The 20,295-nt window shown below is 39.0% G+C and overlaps 1 protein-coding gene and 1 long non-coding RNA gene across 4 annotated transcripts in view; one reads left to right on the top strand and one right to left on the bottom strand.

Annotated features, from left to right (window-relative positions):
- Positions 1-1,804: 1,804 nt before the first annotated feature.
- On the top strand, positions 1,805-17,223 carry LOC311442806. Its single transcript, XR_014696881.1, has 6 exons — positions 1,805-1,956; positions 6,576-6,669; positions 6,787-6,845; positions 8,261-8,341; positions 12,263-12,409; positions 15,613-17,223. It is a non-coding gene; the product is annotated as an uncharacterized lncRNA (long non-coding RNA).
- Positions 8,039-20,295, bottom strand: part of TRPM1 (transient receptor potential cation channel subfamily M member 1) — a 125,596-nt gene continuing 113,339 nt past the window's right edge. For 2 of the 3 annotated variants that reach the window (XM_084532429.1, XM_084532431.1), the window contains 7 exons: positions 19,091-19,219; positions 18,380-18,631; positions 17,555-17,729; positions 14,570-14,714; positions 12,216-12,415; positions 11,071-11,203; positions 8,039-9,408 (listed from right to left, as the gene is read on the bottom strand). In XM_084532429.1, the coding sequence (XP_084388555.1) occupies positions 8,133-9,408; positions 11,071-11,203; positions 12,216-12,415; positions 14,570-14,714; positions 17,555-17,729; positions 18,380-18,631; positions 19,091-19,219 (2,310 nt within the window). In that variant the 3' untranslated portion in view covers positions 8,039-8,132. Of the gene's footprint in view, positions 9,409-11,070; positions 11,204-12,215; positions 12,416-14,569; positions 14,715-17,536; positions 17,730-18,379; positions 18,632-19,090; positions 19,220-20,295 lie in introns of all 3 variants that reach the window. The other variant, XM_084532430.1, reaches the window with a different exon arrangement.

Below are 20,295 nucleotides of genomic sequence, written 5' to 3'. Positions count from 1 at the left end.
GGAGTTCCCTTTACTTAGGTTTTCAAGGCATTCCCAGATTGCTCACTTTAACTTCTCCAAAATGTGAAAGCAATGCAGTTGCCCACCTAAACTCCAAAATGTTGCACTGCTATTTCTTTTGATAACCAGGAAACCAAGTTTCAAAATGACTTATGACGCAAAATGGCATGTACAGCACCTAGCACCAGCTGCTGGGAAACACACAGCACTGCAGACCCTGTGAACTTTCGGTGAGGTTAGGAGATGGGTATTCAATGAAAGGACAGACTTCAGGGCACCATCCAGATTCCCTGACATATGATGCCCCATTGATGCCAGGCACAGGGAGGTTTGCTTGAACAGTGAGGAGGGAAATGATCCATTGGCACCTGCTGACGTCAAAGAAGAAGGCTGTGTGCACGTGTAAAGCTATTCAACAGCCCAGGGGAGAACACCTGCAAGGACCTCCATAACCATCCACTATGCTTGGACTTTCAGGCACAGAAGATTAAAACAATCCCATCTGGTATTTTTTAGAACAAGTGTACCTCTGTGCACAAGCGTCCCATCTATTCAGTGTCAGCAGGCAGTTCCCTTCACTTTATCCTGTACTTTTACATATTTTATGCTGGGGAAAAAAAAAAACAACAACAAAAAAACAACAACAACAACAACAAAAAAAACAAACAACGTTGTCTACCCGGCATTGTTCAGCTGCGTGGTTTTGGGCTCAGTTCCTTTCCATTTTACAGAACGTGCTGTGCTGCAGAAGCTGCTGGTGGTATAATGCTGAGTGCCTGACAGTGCTGTGAGTGCAAACCACAGCTCCCCTCCTGACGGTGACTCTTTCACGAGCCAAGTCCCTTGAGCGTTTGATAAGTGAGAAATACTGCGGCGACTTGCCCTCATCTTTATTCTTGAATGTTTTTTGTTCATATTCAGAACATTGTTCAAAGAAAACTAAAATCAGAAAAGGGGTAGGAGAAAGCAACGGTGGGGGTGGGGGGAGGCAGAATCAGTACAAATCAGCTAGGCTTGAAATTACATATACCAAATTTGCCTGTGTCATTAAAAATGACTATTTATGTCACATCAGAATTACAAGAGTGATTCTGCATCAGCACAGAGCCTTCTGAGAAGTCGCTGCAAATACAATCTGAATCTTGAGGGAATGAGCAAGGGATAGCACGAATTTCCATTAGGACTGGACTGACATTCAAATTGCAATGCTGTTCTGAAAATGAACAAACAAAAACTCAGTGAACACAGGGTCACAAGATTTGTGAGGGTGTTTGTTGGAAACGGTCACAAGTTGCCAATGGAAGAGTTTTATGCCAGTGGGAGGAGAAAGTTGGTTTCACAAAAGTGAGCATTTCAGAGGAGCAACTTAATTCTGTCACAACTTGCAGCGCAATAGAAGCTGGCAGGACAGGGCAAGGCAGGCAGAGCCAAGCAGGGCAGACAGGCAGAGCAGGTAGGGCAGGCTGGGCTGGCAGGGCAAAGCAGGCAGATGAAGTGGTCAGGGAGGGCAGGGCAAGCAGGACAGGAGGGAAGACCCCTGAATCCTGCTGTTTGGCAATGCATTAAAGTGCCTGCCCATCTCCAACCACCCCAGCTTGACTCACTTGCTTGCTATTTTCAAGCAGTTCTACTAAGCCAGTGGTTTCTGAAAACGCCTTTGTTTTATATAAACAACCCCGAAAGAAAAGTGGGAAGCCAGCATAACTAAAAGGAAACAACAGCCCTTCTTTATTCTCGTATCATTATTTTTTTTTAAAGTTGTTTCTGACTCAGTGCAGATATTTTCACTGCTTAAACATTAAGATATCCACAGATCTCTCCTGTGGGCTAGACTGACTGTACCCTTGCACTCGTCCAGCATCCTGGCCCTCCCAGACCTGCCTGGCCAGCTCTCCTGGCGGTATCGGACCCCACATGCTGAGTGGCAGTTTCCTGAGGCTTCTTATCTCATACAGTGTAAGTTGTTTGTAACAGTGAGATACTTATCTGCTTACCTCTGGCTATGGTGCATAACCTGCTGTATTACCAGCACGTCAGATTAGGTACCTTCCTTCAAATTCTGGTGGAGCCTCACAAGACAGCTCTGTGGTTGGGGAAGTACTCTGGCTTGTGCAGTGCTGGAGGTCTAGGGTTAAATCAGAACAGATTTTCATAATGATCCCTTTTGATCTCAGCAGATTAGAGAATGGCTTTCATTAGACACATTCAAGAACAGGTTAGACTACCAGCTGCCACTGATGCTATCGTCACTGCTGAACTCACTTCACTGTTAATGATCTCTCTCTTCCAGGCCTGTATTTCTATGGCAGCTTGTGTGTTTTCATAGCTTTATGAAGAATGCTTCAATTATGGGTTTGAACTCCAGGACACAAAGATGTGTGTTGTGTGATTTCACAGCTTAGCTACATGGTCAGAGCTACAGCAAGTATGTGGCAAGTCTGCTAAGTCAGGGATTCACTGATCAAAGTTTAGTCTATTTTTCATTGAACACATTATGGTTTGTTACTTCAACCTGGACCTGTGCACTCAACAGTTTGCATACCCGAGCTGCCATAGTTTGCATGTAGAAGTGTGGGACTTCTGCTGGGGGCTTGTGACAAAGCCAGCTCTACAGGGCTGTATTAACTCTTGTGGAAGATCACCATTACACCTTAATTTACTTTTTTTTAAGCAGCTGAAATAAAATCTCTTTCCTCAGTATCATTGACGAAGATCCAGCAGAAGAATATAAATGTGATTATTTACACAAAACAGCCACGTTGATAGTCTTGGCTAAGATATGCAAAATACATAAAAACCATGAAGGTTTTAGATTCTTGAAGTACCCCAGGGGGAAGAAAAAATAAAAAAAGCATCTCCTTCTAAAGGCACATATGCAAATAGGGATAGTATTCTTAGTGTGGGAATTCAATGATGCTGAATTTTGCTCCATTACATAAACGTACTTTCCTTGTTAATCATTACATAGATATTACTTGCCTAGAGTTATTTGAAGCTATTCTTTGCTACAATGTTCCACCTCTGCTTGTGCTATTTTACATAGGTAATGTGATCATGACTCTCAGATTACCAGTGCTTCCAAACTAGAAGCCAGCCTTTTCTCCATGGTCATTTTTGAAGTCTGCTGGTCTGATCAGATAATAGCATGTCCATCCAGTTAGTGCTAGAGAAGGGAGATGCTGGCATCTCGAATCATGCAGGATGATGCACTGCAGTTTCAGAGGGGTTTGAATGTTGTAGAGACAAATGAGGAGCGGAGCAGGCAGACGAAATTATGCAATTCCTTTTTCATTAAATTTCACACCAAGCAAATGGTGGATATGGACGATTAATTATTTTGGCTGAGGAACTGCAAATATGACTTTATTTAAAGCCTGTTTTGAAGACTTACCTTACATCCATTGTGAAGATACAGGGCATCAACCATAAAGTACCACTTCACCATATCAAATTTCTCCTCATTAGGCTCAAAGTTGAAAGAAGCCAAAGAAGACTGTAGTTTTAAGAGAATTTGTAGTTTGTGTCTCATTTCTCCTAAGGTCTGTGTTTTGTCAGCCTGCAATGCAAAGTACTGTTGCCTACTGGTTTTTGACTGCCCAACCGCTCTGTCCCTGGCACCAGATGAAACGGGCATTAAATAGCCCAGGCAGCCCACCTGCTCCTTATACCTGTTTTGCTTTTCTGTTTGATGCTGGATCCCATTGGTTTATCAAAATCCACAACAGGCTGAAATAACCAGCTGAGGTGACCACTTCATTCAGTGAAACGTTTATCTGCAATGCCTGTAGGGAGAGGAAAGCACCTCCTGGACTAGAGTTGTCTGGCAGCCCAGTTTCTAGAAAGTATTGTCACTGCTAGTAACAGGCCACAGGCTTTATGCTGACTTTGCAAGGCCTCAGGACTGAGGCTTGTCAGGACTGCTTTGTCTGAACTTGTCTCAACCTGCCCGGAGCTGTGCCTTGGCTTGTTTGTTTATCTGAGAAAGCAATTCTTACAGTGACTAGAAAACTCGGGTGTAATACAGAGTAGTAAGCCAGCGAAGAAAAATGGAGATGTTAAGTTTTTTTAGCAAACATAAAAATGTCTCCAAGAAAGCAAACAGTAAAGAAGAAGACACCATCAACATAATGCTCATCCTAGCAAAGGACCTGGGATCCTGACACCTGGCAATGTTTCCTCCCTGCCCTCACTGCAGCCTGAAGCCACTGACCCAGAGGATCAGTGCAATTGTGAGCATAACACCCGAGAAAAAGGGGTGGATACTAGGAAGTGCATATATATCAATTTTACCTTATTTTTTCCCTGTACTAGTGTAGTAGTATTCTTTTCTCTCCTCTCATCTCTCCTCTTTTTTTCTTTCCTCCTCAGTAATAATTACATCTAGACTAATAATAATTCATATATTAGACTGCTATTACTTCTGTTATGCTAACGATAAATTCATGACTTTTTATATAAGGTAAATCTCCTTTTTGCTTGTAACAACTTTTTGAGTGTAACATGAGTACAACCAGAGTGACCAGTGGTACAGAAGTAATAAGCTGACAACGATGTTAGCAGGTGAGACCCCTGCAATGTGTCCAAGTGCTGCTGTTCCCTCTGAAAACTCACCTCTCCCATGACAAGTGCTCAGCAGCAAACTGGCTTTGTGTCAGTGTATTAACTGTCCAGAGCACCCAGTGCAGCGCAGTCCCGGGAATCATGCAGATCTAGTCCTGTTGACATCCTTGGTCATGTGCCCTCCTTGCTTTCCTTGTTTTCTGACAAGGCTTTGCAGATCCTTGTAATTCTTTTAATTTTTATTTAGAAAGACAGATAGATATACATCTTGCCAAATATGACAGTCAAGCCCAGAACCTAGAAAAGGGTCCAAAGAAGCAGTATGAAGAGACCATGCCTGGACGGATTCAGTGATTATTTGAATTCACTACTTAATATTATGGACTTTTGATTTTCTTGGTTCCCAGGTATCTAAATCCAACATTTCAAATGGAAATGGTGATGCGTTGGTGCAATAGAATAGGGCTTGCAAGAGCAAAGTCAGGCTAGTCCCAGAACGACGCAATGTAAAATGGAGGAATTGGACTCAGCCATTATAGTTAAGAACCTGCTTACATTAATGTAACAATTGGTCACCATGTTTGAAATACTTGCCTTGAGGGAAGAGGGAAATGTCTGTATTGCAAGATACTAGAAGGTGAATTCACCCCAATTACCTCAGTGTAATGCCTCTGCATACAACACAGCCTTAGACTGCACACTCTTTAGGACTTGACCTGGTTCAGTACAGGTCAAGTACAGAATAAAACAAACAGTAAGCAGAATTCACTATGACACTGCTGTGGAGTCGCCACATCCTTCGTAGCGGGAGGGATGCATCTTCTTAAAAGGCAACATTAAGCATGTATCTTCAGAAATACCAGTTCTGCACTTTCGTCCTTTCACCCAGTATTCAAGAAAGAAGGCAGGCAGGCATGCAGACATGTTGCTCATTATTCTATTTAGTATGTTCCGATTCTAGTATCAGTCTTTTATGTACATACAGAGTCATATTTAAATCTTACTAAAATGGCCATACGTCTAAACTAATTCTGCCGAAGGTCAGTGTAGTTAGATCATATTTAACGGCAGAGGAGTTATCATCACATATTTGTGCTATCCAAGAGCACAGAAAGCATCCAAGCCTTATGAAGTCATAAATGGATACAGACCTTTATGGAAAATTACTGACAAATGTTAAAAAAGAAACTTCACTTAGAAAATGTTCAGCCCACTCACTGCGTAAGAAGAAACAGGTAAATAAAGAATTGATATCCTTATCGTGGCCACTTTGGTATACTGAATTCATTTCACATCTTTTTCATAAGATTTCTTTATAAATGATTTACACAAAGTAAGAAAATAAATACAAAGGTAAAATGTTTTTGTTTGAAAACTACATGTCACCTAGTAACTTTGTAATGCAAATGCTAAAAAAAAGACTGGTTAAGCACAGCATGATTTAACTCAAATTTTATAAACACAATGTAACAAGAGACATGCAACACACTGTACTGTGTTCCACAATGCATACTGCTTGGTTAGCAAAGTGCTGAAAAGCTGCATCCCTTTGTTTGATGATGAATCAGTTCCCGGTGAGTGTGCAGGCAAACAATAAAAGGCATTGGCAAATTGCAGGATACTTGAACCACGCATACAAAATGGCTGTGTAGTTGCATAGAAAGGTAACACAGAAGTAAACAAGGAAGTGAAACGATTTCAAATGTCATTCTGTTTTTACAGAATGTCATGTTCCCTAAAGCTGGATAAAAAAGAAGCCCTCATGAAAAGCAAAATGTCAACACTGTTCTGCAACAGTGAAACCAGTAAACATGCTCATAAGACCAAGCTGGCAAAAAGCTATAGTAAATGATGACTGAACCTTCAGCAATATCTATGCAGTTACCATGATCGTGCAGTATGGTAACAATACTTCACAGTGTAATTGTGGAGTGTGAAAATATAATACAAATAGTAAAAAATGATGCCATCAATGCATTCTAAAGTCTTCCATCAATCTCTGTGTTTCAAAACAGAAAAGCATTACCAAAGAGCAGACAGAGACGTACACACCGAGGAGCTGATGGTGGGGGACAAAAAGAAATTCTGTTTTTTCAAAGTAGTGTATGAGTAAGTACTAACTGTTAATGAATTAAGCATAAACTTTGGACTAGTATTCTGTGAACAGGTAACATAGCCTTAACTCATTTTCTTTCCTGTCTGTTCAACAGCATGCCTCCCCTGAAGAAAGAGGTGCTGAGTATTTGGGAAAATGAAATTCCTAAAAGGTAACAGAGAAGAATGAGGCAAGTAAAAAATCATGCTATTATGAAGAAAACTATCAAAACCTAGTAAGTAGGTTTTTCAACCTACTGTTGAAACTGTAACTACAGATGTGGATTTCCACTCCTAGTTGTTGAGGGATAGAAAACGCTCTGCAGAGAGAGTTATTTCCTTTGAACTTTCTTTTTGAAATTGACTCAAGAAAATATATGGAATTTCTCTTCTCATCTGTAGAATTTATTTTTTGTTTAGACTGACCCCTAGGAACTCTTGTTCTTCGTGCACTTTCATATTGAATTTGCAAAATTAAATACTAATTTGTCACAGTAGATTTGCTTCCAACATAGATTGGCTACATTTTGATCTCACCTAATCAGACTACCTTTCCTGTTTTTTCTCCAGTGCAGGCATTTTAACAAAGTCACTTTTTTCTCTACATGGGATGCCACTGTAATCCCTGCTTATACAAAACACTAATGCAGATCTTGGATTCACATTAATAAAATCTCCCTACACTTTTTATACTTAAAATCTCCCCAAACATTTCAAAACAATAATCACTGTTTTTCAACAGTTTAAGGCTGCCAGCATGCTTTGGGGCAGGGACAGATATGATCCTGAAAGCAGACCATGGCAACTGAAGTTCAAAGATGGGTCAGGAATATGTTTACACATAGTTTTCCAGGTCAGGTTTTTCAAAACACAACTGTATTTTTCCATTCAGCTCTATTTTATCGGATAGAAACTGCTATGTTTTGCCTTTCTGAAAGAGTTGCTAAGAAGCATGCAAGAAATCAGAAGTGAAAGGGAACTGCATAATATTTCCATGCAGTCAACAATTTTGTTTTGATCTGGAAAACATAATGGCCAGAAAGAAACCAGCTGCATAAATCAGGATAAAAACTAAGGCTGGTTAAAAATTTGTGCAATTTAAGAAGTCTTCTGATAAAGAAGAAAAAATATTTTCTACATTATTTCATGATAGTATTGTCCTTTCAAGAGCTTTTATAAAAAGTCTATCAGCAAATAAGCTTATGAGGGAAGTAGAAATGGAAAAAAGGAAGATCTAAGCTGTCAGCATCTGTGGACTGTGCCTACTTTTACATCTGCCCCTGAGAGAGTACGTATCTCCCCTTCACCTGACCCAGTGCACTTACTTAAGAACAGAACATGTATCAAGCAAGTCTAAAATGAAAAGAAACAAACATATGCAAAATTCTTCTGTAAAAATTCATTAAAAAAATTCATAATTTGTTCAATTAGCCATACTCCTTTCTTGACTGTCAATAAAACAGGGGCCATAAACCATTTCAACACTCAGTTTCTGTGGATGCATTTTCTTGCCTAGCTTTCTGTTCTTCTGTTGCACTGCCAAATGCTACCACTAAGTTAGTTACGCTACTGGCATGTCCTGGTCTGTTTAATTTGTCCTTTACAGACTTGGCTTTCCGAGAATGGCTGTGCAAACTCTTGGACCGTACTGATGGGAACCCCGAAGTCCTGTCCGGCTTTACTGATAGTAAGTTCTCCTTCTGAGCCTTGACAGTGGCAGGTGCAGACGTGTAAGAGGCACTAATACCTGCTTCACCAACATCACTGTCATCATCCGTGTCCATCTGTAACTGTTTCTGCTCTGCGTGCCTTTCTGCTTCAGAGACAAAACCAGGGTACTCTGGAGGATGTTCTTGAGAAAGTTGCTGCTCAACTTCATATTTCCATTCTGTGGCCCACTGCTCAATTGTAGAAGGGCACACCTGATCCATGATGGTACTATACTCAGTGGTCCAGTTGTTAACTCCTCCAACCACCTTTCCGCCTTTTGCAAATATAAAGCTCCTTGACTTCATCATAGTGGTTTGACAAGCACTGAACGTTTCAGGAGGAAAATAGCGCATTGCTTTTGATTTGTCTAAGGGATAAGAGATTGTTGCTTCTAACTTAGTCCGTTCTACTTTTAACTGAGTGTTCTGAAAATCTGGTTTGGGTACCGACTGTCTGCTGATAACATCCATCTGGTTTATACTTCGAGGAACCGTTTCATCATTCTTGAAAATCCCTTGGTTTTCATCCTCCAAAATACCCGAACCAGAATGGGGTCTGGAAACATTTTGTTCAGTTTCTAATGTAGATCTACTGTAATCTGACGGGTTGACTGCATTAGGATTAGAGGTGTAATGGAGACTGGTCTGGTTCTCTGGAACCAGCATCCTTGGGTCTGCTCCATCTTCTTTTGTACCAATGGAATGGGCTTTTTTACGCAAACCTATGGCTGGTGACATCGGAGTGGTACTGTCATCGTAAGTTAACTCATCCCCACCAACGTGGTATCTATACATGCTGTAGCCGTCAGAGCTGTTGACACTGCTTTGCCTCAGGAGATACGCAGCATCACACTCAGATGAAGCCCGTGAACGCGTATATGTCAGCTCAGACTTATCAATACCTGCCAGCTTCTCCAGAGCATTCACCATCCGACCAGAGAGTTCTTCCAGTTGAGAGAGTCGAAGGTCAACTGTTTGAAGAGAGGCTTTCATAAAATGTTCTCTTTCATTCACTTCTTCTAGCCTCATAGACATGTTTTCAACTCTGTTGGGTACAAAAGAGGAAGCATAAAATAGAAAGGGTGGGATAGTGCAGTAACCTGTTATAGGCCCCCAGATACTGATTTTTTCCTAAGACAGAATTTTGTGCTACGTATCATTATACATCATTATTTTTTCCTGTGTGTAGCATAGTACTTGTTCATTTTCTTTTTATCCATGCTTTCCTTATACCGTATTAGAGGGCTACTTGAATTTTCCCTTATTTACATGCCAGGAGAGTACAAGAGTTGCAGCCCTTTTGGGAGAGACTACCATTATATTCCTCTTTGAGTGTGCCATCCTCTTCACATTCAGTTGTGAATGCATCAATTAATTATATGAAAAATACCTTCTAATAACATGTTCACAGAATGACTTAAAACAGCATCAAGGCATGTTGTAAAACTGGTTTTGTGGCTGTGGAAGAGGGAACATGCACTAGTGTTTATGGGGTTACTTTCTTTCTTGAAATACCTTTCACTTACGTATCAGTGCAGAAGGGAGTAGAATTACTGTCTAGCTTAATTTAAAAATTTCAATTAAAAAAACACATTTTTTTCCATTTTCTTTCATCATTTATATCGTAATGGAAATTACAGTTCCAGAAGAATTAATAAAAAAGGCAGGTGTTAGAATGTGACTTAGAGATCATATACTAGTAAATCAACTGTGGAAATGAAATTAACATTCTTTTGCTCTTACACACAAAAGATGATGAAGCATCTGGAGCAAGAAGCCATGAGAAATACACAAATCTGCTTTGTGACTATAGACCATAGTGAATCAGTGAGGCTTAGCAACCACGCTTTATTCTCTGGTACAATACCTAGGATTTTGACAAATTGCCATGGAGAAATAGTGCAACAGAAATGACTTGATAACACGTAGCAGATTTCATTTACTTCTCTATTCTCAAACCTCACAAATAATATTGCAAGATATAAATTGCCTCCCTTCAACAAAAAGATATTTAGCCGTTAGGGAATTAAACGTCTCAGAGATCACTTAGGAAGCATGGACAGCAGGTTGAGGGTGGTGATTCTGCCTCTCAATTCTGCTCTCATGAGACCCCATTCAGAGTACTGCATTCAGCTCTGGGGCCCCCAGCACAAGAAAGACATGAATGTATTAGATCAAGTCCAAAGGAACACCACAAAGATGATCAAAGGGCTGGAACTCCTCTCCTATGAAGACAGGCTGAGAGAGCTGGGGATGTTCAGCCTGGAGAAGAGAAAGCTCCAGGGAAACCTCATTGCAGCCTTCCAGTACCTAAAGAGGGCCTACAGGAAAGCAGGAGAAGGTTCTCACCATCAGGGAACGTAGCATAAAAAGTTTAACAAGTACTGATTTTCTCAAGTGGAATCTGAGGTGTAACTGTGATCTTCAGATGGGTAAGAGGGAAAAAAACACCTTGGACAGAAACGTTCTTACAACGAAGTTAACCAAACCAGCAGCCTTAGTGACACGCCATCAGAACAACAAAAAACTTGCTCTTGTGAGAGATGCATCTGCATTGACATTTACCTAGGATTCAGATCAGCTTCTGAATGGCGGGGGTTTCTCCAAGATCGTAAATCTACTTTATCTAAACTTCAGTTATAATGAGGACACAAAAAGCAATACATTGTTCCAGGTAAGTGGTTTGGTTTCTTTTCTTAATAGGTACCTTTCAGAGGTAACTCTGATGCGTTCATCATTAGATGACTGCTGCTCATCCTCTTTTTCCTGGAAGTATTCTTCTACGCACTGCTCTTCAAACTCATACAGTTTTTTTAGCTCTTCATCATTCAGAAATAACTCTGCATAAAACAGAAGAAAGAAATGTGTTTTTAACACCTTTAACTTTTCCTCTACTAAAAGAACAGATGACTTTGTAAACAGGGAATGAGCACTTCGCCAAGGATGGCTATAGCCCTGAAGGCAACGTAATGCATTGTGACTATTATCTGCTTCTACAACCATCCACTAAGGGCTGAATTTTCTTAGTGACCTTTACCCTTTCTAATAATAGTGCTACATGTTAAACAAAGTCAACAGATTTTACAGGCTGAGACTAGAGCAATCTCTGCCAGTTTGACTGTTCCTTAATTCAAGTATCATCCATAAAGAATGACAGTTAAAGGCAACAGGTAACGTGATATAACATTGTTTTCCAAACATTCTTTGGATAAGAGCTTCAAAAACTTAAAATCATGTAGGAAAATCCAATGGAAACATAAGTTCGTGGGAACATTTTATCCTTTATTCAGATTTGTTTCTTTTTATCTGTAGTGACTGTTACGTTTACTCTTTTTTCTGCCCTTATTTCCTTTCTTTTAAATCAAAAGCATACTGTGCAAAAGATAATTACTTAATAATTGCAGAGTTAGTAGAAGAATCCTCACTGTTCTCCTGTGAAATAGCAGGTATGTAACATGGAGAAAGTAGGTATGCTCTTGGACACAGATTGCTCACAGTCACGAAGTTGACACTACAGATGACATTTGAAACTGTAATCCCTTTCTCTCAGTTTCCTATTTCCCCTTTCCATTGTATGAACTTTACTAGAACTTGGTAAAACCAGATTAAGTGGATGCCAGGTATGCTGAAGTATGTTAAAGAAAGCATTCATTACCAGCATAGCATCTCATAATCTTAAAAGCCCAAGGAACTCAACGGCTGTTAACCTCATATCAATTTTGTCCCATGCTGTCCTCTGCAAATACACTGGACAGTCAATGTGAACAAAATTAATAGGTCAGCATTGGAAAAGCTACTGCTTTCTGTTAATATGGTGCTAAGAGCTAAATTTAGAGAAGATTCTTCGCATACTCAGTCCCCTGTCACGCTCATCCTGGTCTCCTTCACGCTTCTTGCAGCGACAGCAGACTCTCTTGATGATTATGTAGAGGTGGCTGAAGATGATCATCGGCGGTGGGAGGACAGGTCTGTCATGGAACGTCATAATCAGCTGGTACCGCTGGAACTTCCAGACTTGGTTGGATATTGATTTTACCTCAAAGAAGGTATTGCTGAAAGGGAACGTAGGTACGTTTTCTATTAGGCCCCTAAGTTTACTTATCATTAAGCAAGAATAACAGTGAAAAATAAATAACAACATGAGACCACATGACTTGCTTGGTTCACTTCTTAGTTGATGCAACTGAACTTGCTGAACTAATGATGAACCTGAACTCATGATTTTATTACTCCTTTGGTAGCAGAACAGAAGGTGCTCTGTAACTCTTATGCACCACCCAAAATAGTCATCATCTTAGACAGACTATTTGCTTCTACTGTAAAGTGCTTTATCTGTCAGTGAAAATAAACTTACACAATTTTATTAACAATTTTATTTATTAATGTATTAATTCTATTAACACATTCCAGTATTTGATATTATACGAAGTATTAAAACCATGAAAGGTATTTTGTATGCTAAACCCAAAGAACCACAGTTTTCTTTTAACATGCTAATCAGCTTGACCTACATAGAACACTTCTCAAGTTTTCACAAAATGTTCTAAATTCAAACTTTGTTCATTCAGACTTCTGATTTGAAAACACTGTGCATATTCTTTTAAAGCATGTTGTTCTTGGAAGCTACAGCTTCATCATTTCTACACCAAAATGGGGTGCATTATAAAGACATTCTGTTTTGTAATTCAGGGGATATGAAGGAGTAGAAAGTGGACACTGTTCAATCCAGAGACAACAACATTAAAGGTTATAAAATGCCAACTACGAGAGAGAAGATTTGGATGTTCTGTGTCTTACACGAAGCTTTTCAAGCTATTTTAGAATATACTAGGACAGTTCACATCTATGAGGATGATATTGATGCTTCCTATTTTTATGTGTTCGTCCAATTCTTTTCTTTCTGTGCTTTAGAAAATTTACCTTCACAAAAACAGTTAAAAAATCTCTTCAAAAACAGAGAATTCTTGAGTACACGTAGCTCCTAGTTTCTTTTGGCTAAGAATACATGAGATTACTTACACTGGTAATTGACAACCTGACTTCATTCTGTCTCTCTAGCATAGCAGGAATTCCCCAGTTAGGTCTCACCCCCCTGTAACCATGCTAGGATGGCAGGAGTTAACAGCATGACCTACTTCCCAAACTGCTGATTCCTTGGTCTCTTCAGCCAATAATAGCTACCATTGTAAGATACTTCCCCTTCCCCCTAGCAATGTGACTGGCATTTCAGCACTTTAAAATTCATGACCTTTTAAGCTACATACATCAAATGAAAGACGGGCTTTGTGAGCTGTAGTTTTCTGAGCACAAAATTAACTATTTTTGTGATTGTGACACCCATCACCTATGCCAGCAAGCCCTGCAACACTGCGTATTTATGGACATCCAAATGGAATCACCTGCTTTTCTCAGTTGGTGTTATGGGAAAACGTTAGTAGCAAGTACATGTTTCAATTGTTCCTATTTTTTTTAATCCCTAGATGATGATAGGAAAAGCATGCAACATAACTGTTGGCAGAAAGCACAGGCTGTAGAAATGCATTTAGTTTTACTCCTGCAAATTCTAAGTATGGATTTTATGGATTCATGGAATAATATTAAGAATTTGCACAATTGCATGTTGCTTGTACTGGCCACACATGTAGCCACAGATCTTGGTAATGTGTAGCCATCTTTTCTCTTGGTTCAAGGCAATATACACTGCAGTCATGGGTGGTACAGGAACTCTGCAAAACCCTCTCTTCTTTTTGTTCCTAAGTTACAAGAAGCAAAGCAAGCAGAAAAAAGAAGGCAGATGATGCAGTGATAGTAGAAATGCCTTCTGCTTTTGATACTTGCATTTTCATTCTGCAGAACTATGGTAGAATCATGTTAGCTAATGGTTGTATGGGCTTCCATCACAGATGTAGCAGGTTTCATGGATTCAGTTTTCATCTTTACTAAGCAATCTTGAGGCCTGACATTATCCATTAGGCTGTGACTGATGATAGCCCGACTCTTGCATATCGACTACTGCAGTTGCTGGCAAATTTGCAGTAACCTGTCCTGTGCTCTTTCCTAGCGTATGAACCATTCCGAACATTTGCCAGTCATCTTCATAGATTCTGAGTGCAAATGCAAACCCTTGCAAAATCAGTTGATGGACTCCCACTGAAATTTGATCTTGGCAATAAGAAAGTAAAGATAGTACATGATCATTTACATACTTGAAGACAGCAATCAGCAGGTTTACCAGGAGGATATTTGCCACCAAGAGGTAACAGGCCATAATAGCTGGAGTGAGCCAGGCCCCTGGTATGCATGGAGGGAGGCGTTTACCATCCTCATCGTAAAGATTGTCTCCACAAGGAGCTGAATTAAAAACAGGAAAGATATTTAAATTGCCTGACAGTTGAGAAAATAATTCACATTTATTTAATAATGACACACACATAAAATTTACCAAACTAAATAAATTTTGCCAATTTATTTCCAGTAGAAAGTATGTATAATTTCTGTTCCAAAGTCTGCTTCTAACTACACCATGCAAAAAAAAAAGTCCTGTAATAGTGAACATGGGAGTGACCTCAAGTTTACTGTATAGCGTAGCTTCCTTTCCAAATGGATATTTTTTCCTCACAAAATACATAGACTCTCTGGAGTAAGGGCTTTTTTTTTTTAGAGTTTGGGTAAATGCAGCAAGTTTGTTCTGTCTTTAAGTGCAGGGGCAGCCTATCTAATTTCAAATGCAAGGCTAAACTCTTTTTTGGAACCATTTTGTATTAGGTAGAGTGTTTATCAACCACAGGTTCCTTAGCTGAAATCCGTTAATGAATACTAAGTCTGACAGTAAGTTCATTACACTTTTTATTTATGTGACTAGGCAAAAACAGCTTTTTGAAGCTTTCTGAAAGTGGAAAAAAAAAAATCCAACGTCCCCTGAAAAATACTTTCAAATATTTGACAACAGTTTATTCTTACTTACTGTGGAAGAAAATAGATATTTAGTCTATGATTAATCCCAACATATTTTACTTGCTTTTCAAAGATCAGACCTACATTTTTCCTGTTTATCACAAGGAAAGTATAAAAGGGAAGTCAAATGAACCATAGTATTATTTACGTGGATCAGTCAAAGAGCTGCTAAAGAAACACTAATATATAGGTAATCAAAAGTAATTATTTATAACATGATATTAATTACAAAAGCTTGGCCAAAACTTCTGATCTGCAACATATATTAAAATATTTTTCCTCTGCTTCTTTTCAGATGAAACTATTTCAGTAGAAAAACAATTGACATGTGAATATTGGGTAAGCCCTATAATTATGATATTTACTGAATACCTAGGATCTAGTGAAGAAAAAGATTAATGAACGTGTTCTGCTAAATGAGATCATCAGCTCTCCACAGAGACTTACGATTGATTTCCATGGCATAGACTGAATGGCATTCCAAAGGAACGAAATAAGAAAGGAGGCAGGGAGAGAAGGAAAGAGAACAATAGAATAATATAAGGAAAACAGAAAACAAAAAAGATGATTGAAAATACAGTTTTGTCACCAAGAAAAGATAAACAACTTAAATGTTGTAACAGTGGAGACACATGGTTAGAAACAATGTCTTAGTTAAAACTGCACGGCATTCTGCCATTTCCTTTTCACTTTGTGTTCTCCAAATGTTACACAAGGCAGCAAATCCATGATATTAAAATAAATCACAAAATGCTGATGGCAGATGATCATGCAAACTTACAAGATATTTCAGGCAACTAACAAAACTGGCGGTCACCACAAACACAAAACAACTCAAAGTTACCACACAAGATCATTCTTTCAGCTATTATGGAACATTTCCTCCTGATTTTTTATTATTATTTTAAGAATCACCCTGGCTTTGAGTCTGCCAGCTGTTTCTGTTGAATAGCTCTCTTTCCATTAATAGCCACGATACTGCTGTTATTAAAGTACAGTATTACTAAAGCCCATTTTAATGGCTGTATAGATACCTGCTCGCCAACCCCTAAATGGTGAGCATAAGAAAAATCACACTTTTGAAAGAAACTCAGCCAGTCTTTCCTATTGCTAAAGAATATGTTGCTGTTGAATACCACTGATTTCTTGCCCATGGGCATCTTCTAAATGGAGCGAACCAGACTGAAAAGCTTCCTGGGCTGCATTAGGAAAAGAGTTACCAGCAAGTTGAGGAACGTAGTTGTTCTCCTCTATTCAGCCCTGGTGGAAGCACATCTGGACTGGTGTGTCAAGTTCCAGGCTCCCCAGAACTGGAAAGTATCCAGCAAAGGGCCACAGAAATGTTTAAGGTGACTGGAGCACTTGACAAATGAAGCAAGGCTGGGAACTGGAACTATTCAGCCTGGAGAAGAGAAGGCTCAGGAGAGATCTTACGAAGGTGAGATTACACCCAGCAGTGGTGGGGAGTAAAGAAGACAGCCAAACTCTTCTAATATATACTAAAGGAAGCCAGCTCCATGTTTAACCATCTGTACAAATTTTGAATATTAACAAAAAACTATCAGTAACATGACAGTGTCCATCTCCTCTAAGACAGATTTTATTTTCATCTGTGCAGCTTTTGTGTAAGAAATGCTATTTCCACACCCAAAGCCAATCAAGCAGCTTTCCTTTATTGTTTCGTTTTTCCAAAGATGTAGAAAAGAACATGAGTGATTTATGAAAGTGAAAGATTTCTGGAAAGTAGATAGATGTATCAGTATTAGTAAAAATGTATTAGCTCATTGTTTGTGCTGTGAGCTGGAGATAAAAAGGCATGTATACTTTTGTCTCCTGTAAAAGGTATTTATTTTTTTTTCTTCTTCTGTTGGAATTGTCTATTAGTAAAACATTGGTTCAAAGAAAAGATTAAGAATGATCTCTGCTGATTCCTGAAAGTAAACAGAACATTTAATGCTGTTATACTCTCTGACAGGTGAGTATTCCAGACTATATCGCTCTCACTGTTAACTGAATTGGGTCATACAATGAGAGACAGGACATGCAGGCGGGGAACAGGAAGTTCCTAGTCTCCTGAGTTTGTCACAAGAAAACCCTCAAGACAAGAATAATTTATCATACAGACAGAACCACTCTAACTCCAAATTAAAAAAAATAAGAAACAACAACATTAATTTGGATCTGATCATCTGCCTCATAAACAGGAAACAGAATCTTACTATGAATTCTACTCTTACGGTCTATCTGGTCTGCGAACACCTCTCCATAGATCATCCAGTAGGGCATATAGAAGATGTTGCGAGCTAGTCTCCAAGAAGGCTCTTCATCTGGATGCAGGATAGCTTGGCGGGCTACTCCAAAACTCATTAGAACCACAAGCATGATCACCACAAAGTAGAGCATGTCAATCATCTGCAGAGAGACCACACAGAGGGGTTCTTATCATCACAAGCTAGGACAGGGCCATCGGCATGTCTGTTTGCCAACATGCAGTAAAATGATCAAGTCTCACACATTTTCCTAGATAATCTTCCTAATATTATTCTTTAACTACTCCTCACGAATGAACATACATAAAAATACAGGAAAAAGTCTGAATTTATATTTAAAAAAGACTTAAAACAGTAAAAGGTTTGTTATCCCTATTCTCTTTTGTATCATGTATCACGGCATTACTATGCTGTGCTTCCAACACAGAGTTTTTCTGTGGTCGCAAAGAGATGACAATCATTGTTGTATCATTTGTCCACAACTGATAGTTTTGTGGATGATTCCTATGTATCAGCAATCTGTTATTGCTATGCCTTTGGAAGGCAGAAGGCAGGCAAAGTGAACAAGCTTCTGAATTTTTTTGAACCAATTTCAAAAGTATCTCCCTCTTGAATCAAGCAATTATTAGCGAGAGTATTCAATCTCATGTATGTGCAAAATTTACAAGGCAATTTTCTTCACAGCCCTTACTCAGAGTCCTACACAGATAGAAAAACTTCTTCAGGGTTGTTATTTAAAATCAGAACTGAATTTTGTTCCCTACAAAGTTCTGAAATATGTAACTTACTAACCATCTTTCCAATCATCATGACGTAAGGTCCCAGATACTTGTTCACACCAAAGATATCTAGTACTCTAATGTACCAGAAAATTATATCTACACAGTAAATCACTCTTCCATAACCCATGTAAGGCTGGTTCTGTAGGCGAAGAATTGCTCCTATCATAAATACTGAAATGGCCACCAGGTCAGTAATATTCCAGTATTCCTGGAGCCAAACTTTCACTTTTTGGCTCAGCTTTCCTGGCTCTGACATCAGAATCTAAAATAAAAAATTAACAAAGACATAATTAGGAGAAATGCCAAACTACATTTCTGAAGTAACAGTCATGAAAAAAGAACAACCTTTTCACATTTAATATGTGGCTGGGACCCCCTCCCATTGGCAGCACAATTTCTCTTAGGCAGCAATATTTTAAGTGCCTAGCTGCAACATTTTCTTTTAATCTTTCTTTCTATTTTGGCTTAATTAAGCCTTTGTTGCTGTTGTTGAAATTTATCAATAACATTCAAACTAGAAGATTTACCCAGCAAGGGAAAGATTTAGGATATGGGTCATAAATGAAACTCTCTCCAATGATGGGCATTTTGGGACTCTGTGGATAAGACAATCTTCTCTCATGCACGGCTTCTCACATTCTGCATAAGTCAATGCCATTATTACCTCTACAAAAGAGCTTCGTTTTGAAGATTATGTGATGTTAGTATGATCAGACTTTACCTCTCTTACTTTCTCTAAAGCCAGTGTCACAATGTAGGAGATGACAATCCATTCCTGGACTGACGGCCACCGTTCCATCCGCACCAAGATGATATAATTAAATAGCATTAAGTAACCCAGGTATGATATCTACAAAAAGGAAATCCTTTATGGACTTTTGTGACATTCATATTAACACATATGAACACATATTTTGAGGCTGTGTGTGACAGATTCAGGTGCTGAAGACTTACTTGTGCAAGGAAAAAGCTTTTATTTTGTGAAGGAAGTGTGCTTGCTCTTGCTACTACAGCTGTTGCACACAGTGGCAGAGGCCATGGGCCTCCAGCAGATGGATATGATCCACACAGCTAAATTATCTCATTTGTTGAAATAAGCAGGACAATGCCAAAGCATTTTAAATCAGGTCCTTTGTGCCTGTGGCTTTTTTAATCTACAACAATGTAACTCCTTTACACTATGAAACCATGTTGAATACTTATATTTGAAATTAAATGGGAATTTTCCTTTTAAATTACTATTACAGGCAGCAGAAAGATCAGATCAGTATAGTGCTTTGTGATGATGTGCTGAAACTAAAAACCTACATAATATTATAGCATCCTAACTCAGAATAAAAAAGAAACCAGTATCCTTCATGCAGGGAACACATGAAATTCATGAGCAGCAGCAAGAATATTTCTTTCCATTTTATTAAAGTAGAGTTTGGCACCAGATAATTCTTGATGCACTAAAGAGAAAATGAGATAGCTGTAGTTTAGATTGTTTTTAATTATTTAAAAAGTAAAAAAAAAAGCATCCATTAAGTCTTAGGGATCTGTGCTTCTGTTGAGGTTGCACTCACCTGAGCCTAACTTGACACAGTGAATGGCAAGCACTCATACTGCAGCATTTCTTGTTTGGTATTAAAGTGCATTTCAAAGCAGAACACGATCCAGATGGCTTTAAAAAGCAAGGGAATCCAGTCTAGCACAGACTGAGTGACTGGACTATGCAGCTCGCATGGTCTGGCATATGTTTAGCTAGCCAGAGCCTCCTTCAAAGTGTGTAGGAGCTTTAGAGGGTGACAGCATAAGCTACAGTTGCTTGTTCTGTTTCACTGTCTAAGCATTTTTCTCTGAATAAAAAGAGTGCTTTACTCATCAGATTCCATGAAAATCACTATTATGTATGTATTATGTAGTTATTATTTTTACATGACAATC

This window comes from Aythya ferina (genome assembly GCF_964211825.1).
Source record: "Aythya ferina genome assembly, chromosome: 11".
Taxonomy (NCBI): domain Eukaryota; kingdom Metazoa; phylum Chordata; class Aves; order Anseriformes; family Anatidae; genus Aythya; species Aythya ferina.
This window is presented reverse-complemented; position numbering and strand designations above follow the sequence as displayed.